Source organism: Macaca fascicularis, chromosome 6 (genome assembly GCF_037993035.2).
Source record: "Macaca fascicularis isolate 582-1 chromosome 6, T2T-MFA8v1.1".
NCBI classification, from domain to species: Eukaryota; Metazoa; Chordata; class Mammalia; order Primates; family Cercopithecidae; genus Macaca; species Macaca fascicularis.
In genome coordinates, this window is record NC_088380.1 from 144,968,115 (window position 1) to 144,972,750 (window position 4,636).

At 56.3% G+C, this 4,636-nt stretch overlaps 1 protein-coding gene across 1 annotated transcript; it reads left to right on the forward strand.

Annotated features, from left to right (window-relative positions):
* Positions 1 to 242: 242 nt before the first annotated feature.
* On the forward strand, positions 243 to 4,063 carry EGR1 (early growth response 1). Its single transcript, XM_005557906.4, has 2 exons — positions 243 to 836; positions 1,518 to 4,063. Exons 1-2 carry the CDS (start codon positions 524 to 526, stop codon positions 2,840 to 2,842), a joined length of 1,638 nt encoding a protein of 545 aa, XP_005557963.3. The 5' UTR covers positions 243 to 523; the 3' UTR covers positions 2,843 to 4,063.
* The last annotated feature ends 573 nt before the right edge of the window (positions 4,064 to 4,636 follow it).

The window sequence follows — 4,636 nt, forward strand, 5'->3', positions numbered from 1 at the left end:
TTCGAGCTCTAGGCTTCCCCGAAGCCTGGGCACCTGGGATGCGGGCGCGGGCCCGGGCCCCAGGGTGCAGGATGGAGGTGCCGGGCGCTGTCGGATGGGGGGCTTCACGTCACTCCGGGTCCTCCCGGCTGGTCCTGCCATATTAGGGCTTCCTGCTTCCCATATATGGCCATGTACGTCACGACGGAGGCGGGCCCGTGCAGTTCCAGACCCTTCAAATAGAGGCGGATCCGGGGAGTCGCGAGAGATCCCAGCGCGCAGAACTTGGGGAGCCGCCGCCGCCATCCGCCGCCGCAGCCAGCTTCCGCCGCCGCAGGACCGGCCCCTGTCCCAGCCTCCGCAGCCGCGGCGCGTCCACGCCCGCCCGCGCCCAGGGCGAGTCGGGGTCCCCACCTGTGCGCTCCTCAGTGTGCCCCGCGCCCCGCATGTAACCCGGCCAGGCCCCCGAAACTGTCCCCCGCAGCTCCAGCCCCGGGCTGCGCCCACCCGCCCCGACACCAGCTCTCCCGCCCGCTCGTCCAGGATGGCCGCGGCCAAGGCCGAGATGCAGCTGATGTCCCCGCTGCAGATCTCTGACCCGTTCGGATCCTTTCCTCACTCGCCCACCATGGACAACTACCCTAAGCTGGAGGAGATGATGCTGCTGAGCAACGGGGCTCCCCAGTTCCTCGGCGCCGCCGGGGCCCCTGAGGGCAGCGGCAGTAACAGCAGCAGCAGCAGCGGGGGCGGTGGAGGCGGCGGGGGCGGCAGCAACAGCAGCAGCAGCAGCAGCAGCAGCAACACCTTCAACCCTCAGGCGGACACGGGCGAGCAGCCCTACGAACACCTGACCGCAGGTAAGCAGTGGCCTACGCTGAGGGGGAACCTTTCCGCCACCATCCTGGCGTCCAGTCCTTCACCGCAGGAGTGCTCCTGAATCTTAGGATGCGAGCCGGGTTTCCCTTTCATTCCTCGCATCCCCAGGGTCATGTGTTAGAGGAATGCCAAGGGACCCCACACAGCCCACCTCCGGCCCTCATCCCTAGCAGCAGAGGACAGAGCTTTTGTTTTGGATGGAGAGCTCTGGAGCTGCGTGGGTGGGTGGAGGGGGAGGGCTTATTTTGATGAGCGGGGCTCGGTCCCCTCCCCCCGGAAAGGCTTGCCTTGCCTTGCTTGCCGCCTGCCCCCAAGGAAGGACCGTGATCCTTGGCCGTGGATGTCCCGGCAGCCCGGGTTTGGGGGCGCGCACTAGCCGCGGCCGTGGGGGTGCTGGCGGGAATCCCTCGCCCGCGCAGCCGCCGCTGCGGAGCGCTGCGAGCTGCAGTGGAGGGGGATTCTCCGTATTTGCGTCAGCTGTTGTTGAAATGGGCTCTGCCACTGGAGCGGGTTCAGGAACATTGCAATCTGCTGCTATCAATTATTAACTACCTCGGGAGTCAATGGTAGCCGGCCGACCTCTTGCCTGGCAGCTCGGGTCGTTCTCATCCTCCAGTGATTGCTCTCCAGTAACCAGGCCTCCCCTTTCTCTCTCCTGCCAGAGTCTTTTCCTGACATCTCTCTGAACAACGAGAAGGTGCTGGTGGAGACAAGTTACCCCAGCCAAACCACTCGACTGCCCCCCATCACCTATACTGGCCGCTTTTCCCTGGAACCTGCACCCAACAGTGGCAACACCTTATGGCCCGAGCCCCTCTTCAGCTTGGTCAGTGGCCTCGTGAGCATGACCAACCCACCAGCCTCCTCGTCCTCAGCACCATCTCCAGCGGCCTCCTCCTCCTCCGCCTCCCAGAGCCCACCCCTGAGCTGTGCAGTGCCATCCAACGACAGCAGTCCCATTTACTCAGCTGCACCCACCTTCCCCACGCCGAACACTGACATTTTCCCTGAGCCACAAAGCCAGGCCTTCCCGGGCTCAGCAGGGACAGCGCTCCAGTACCCGCCTCCTGCCTACCCTGCCGCCAAGGGTGGCTTCCAGGTTCCCATGATCCCCGACTACCTGTTTCCACAGCAACAGGGGGATCTGGGCCTGGGTACCCCAGACCAGAAGCCCTTCCAGGGCCTGGAGAGCCGCACCCAGCAGCCTTCGCTCACCCCCCTGTCAACTATCAAGGCCTTTGCCACTCAGTCGGGCTCCCAGGACCTGAAGGCCCTCAATACCAGTTACCAGTCCCAACTCATCAAACCCAGCCGAATGCGCAAGTACCCCAACCGGCCCAGCAAGACGCCCCCCCACGAACGCCCTTACGCTTGCCCGGTGGAGTCCTGTGATCGCCGCTTCTCCCGCTCTGACGAGCTCACCCGCCACATCCGCATCCACACAGGCCAGAAGCCCTTCCAGTGCCGCATCTGCATGCGCAACTTCAGCCGCAGCGACCACCTCACCACCCACATCCGTACCCACACGGGCGAGAAGCCCTTCGCCTGCGACATCTGTGGGAGAAAGTTTGCCAGGAGCGATGAACGCAAGAGGCATACCAAGATCCACTTGCGGCAGAAGGACAAGAAAGCAGACAAAAGTGTTGTGGCCTCTTCGGCCACCTCCTCTCTCTCTTCCTACCCATCCCCGGTTGCTACCTCTTACCCGTCCCCGGTTACTACCTCTTATCCATCCCCGGCCACCACCTCATACCCGTCCCCTGTGCCCACCTCCTTCTCCTCTCCCGGCTCCTCAACCTACCCATCCCCTGTGCACAGTGGCTTCCCCTCCCCGTCGGTGGCCACCACGTACTCCTCCGTTCCCCCTGCTTTCCCTGCCCAGGTCAGCAGCTTCCCTTCCTCAGCTGTCACCAACTCCTTCAGCGCCTCCACAGGGCTTTCGGACATGACAGCAACCTTTTCTCCCAGGACAATTGAAATTTGCTAAAGGGAAAGGGGAAACAAAGGGAAAAGGGAGAAAAAGAAACACAAGAGACTTAAAGGACAAGAGGAGGAGATGGCGGTAGGAGAGGAGGGTTCCTCTTAGGTCAGATGGAGGTTCTCAGAGCCAAGTCCTCCCTCTCTACTTGGAGTGGAAGGTCTATTGGCCAACGACCCTTTTTGCCCACTTCCCCTTCCCCAATTCCTATTCCCTTTGACTTCAGCTGCCTGAAACAGCCATGTCCAAGTTCTTCACCTCTATCCAAAGAACTTGATTTGCATGGATTTTGGATAAATCATTTCAGTATCATCTCCATCATATGCCTGACCCCTTGCTCCCTTCAATGCTAGAAAATCGAGTTGGCAAAATGGGGTTTGGGCCCCTCAGAGCCCTGCCCTGCACCCTTGTACAGTGTCTGTGCCATGGATTTCATTTTTCTTGGGGTACTCTTGATGTGAAGATAATTTGCATATTCTATTGTATTATTTGGAGTTAGGTCCTCACTTAGGGGAAAAAAAAAAAGAAAAGCCAAGCAAACCAATGGTGATCCTCTATTTTGTGATGATGCTGTGACAATAAGTGTGAACCTTTTTTTTGAAACAGCAGTCCTAGGTATTCTCAGAGCATGTGTCCGAGTGTTGTTCCGTTAACCTTTCTGTAAATACTGCTCGACTGGACTCTCACATGTGGCAAAATATGGTTTGGTTTTTCTTTTTTTTTTTTTTTTTAAAGTTTTTTCTTTGTCCTTTTGGTTTAAAAAGTTTCACGTCTTGGTGCCTTTTGTGTGATGCGCCTTGCTGATGGCTTGACATGTGCAATTGTGAAGGACATGCTCACCTCTAGCCTTAAGGGGGACAGGGAGTGATGATTTGGGGGAGGCTTTGGGAGCAAAATAAGGAAGAGGGCTGAGCTGAGCTTCGGTTCTCCAGAATGTAAGAAAACAAAATCTAAAACAAAATCTGAACTCTCAAAAGTCTATTTTTTTAACTGAAAATGTAAATTTATAAATATATTCAGGAGTTGGAATGTTGTAGTTACCTACTGAGTAGGCGGCAATTTTTGTATGTTATGAACATGCAGTTCATTATTTTGTGGTTCTATTTTACTTTGTACTTGTGTTTGCTTAAACAAAGTGAGTGTTTGGCTTATAAACACATTGAATGCGCTTTATTGCCCATGGGATATGTGGTGTATATCCTTCCAAAAAATTAAAAGGAAAATAAAGTAGCTGTGATTGGGTATGTGTTTCCTGGGTTAGGGGAAGGACTCTGCCCTATTGAGGGCTATGAGGTTTTCTGAAGATGGCCTGTAGAGATACAAGGATCCTCCAGCCAGAGTCAGGCCACTGTGTGAAACTGGAGTTCGTTATTTTTGAGGACTGAGTCTGTGACTAGACAGGGTCTTGCTCTATCCTTCCAGGCTGGAGTGCAGTAGTGTAATCACAGCTCACTGCAGCCTTGACCTCCCAGGCTCAAGTGATCCTCCCATCTCAGCCTCCTGAGTAGCTAGACTGTAGGCACGTGCCACCACACTCAGCTAATGTTTATAGAGACAGGGTTTTGCCCTGTTGCCCAGGCTGGGGTTCTTCTCTTCCTGATAATGGGCCTGTTCCTCCTCAGTCTGTTGGGCTGAAGCTTTACCCTGGTTAGCTAAAGCCAAGAAAGGCCAGAGTTAGGGCTGGGACATGTGTGACCAGAGGCAGTACTACTCTACTGGCATCAAATGTTGGGCCAGTCCCATCCCCCACCTCTACTCAGGGTTGGAAAATCTGTGATCTTGGGAATCCCTGCCATGTGCAGT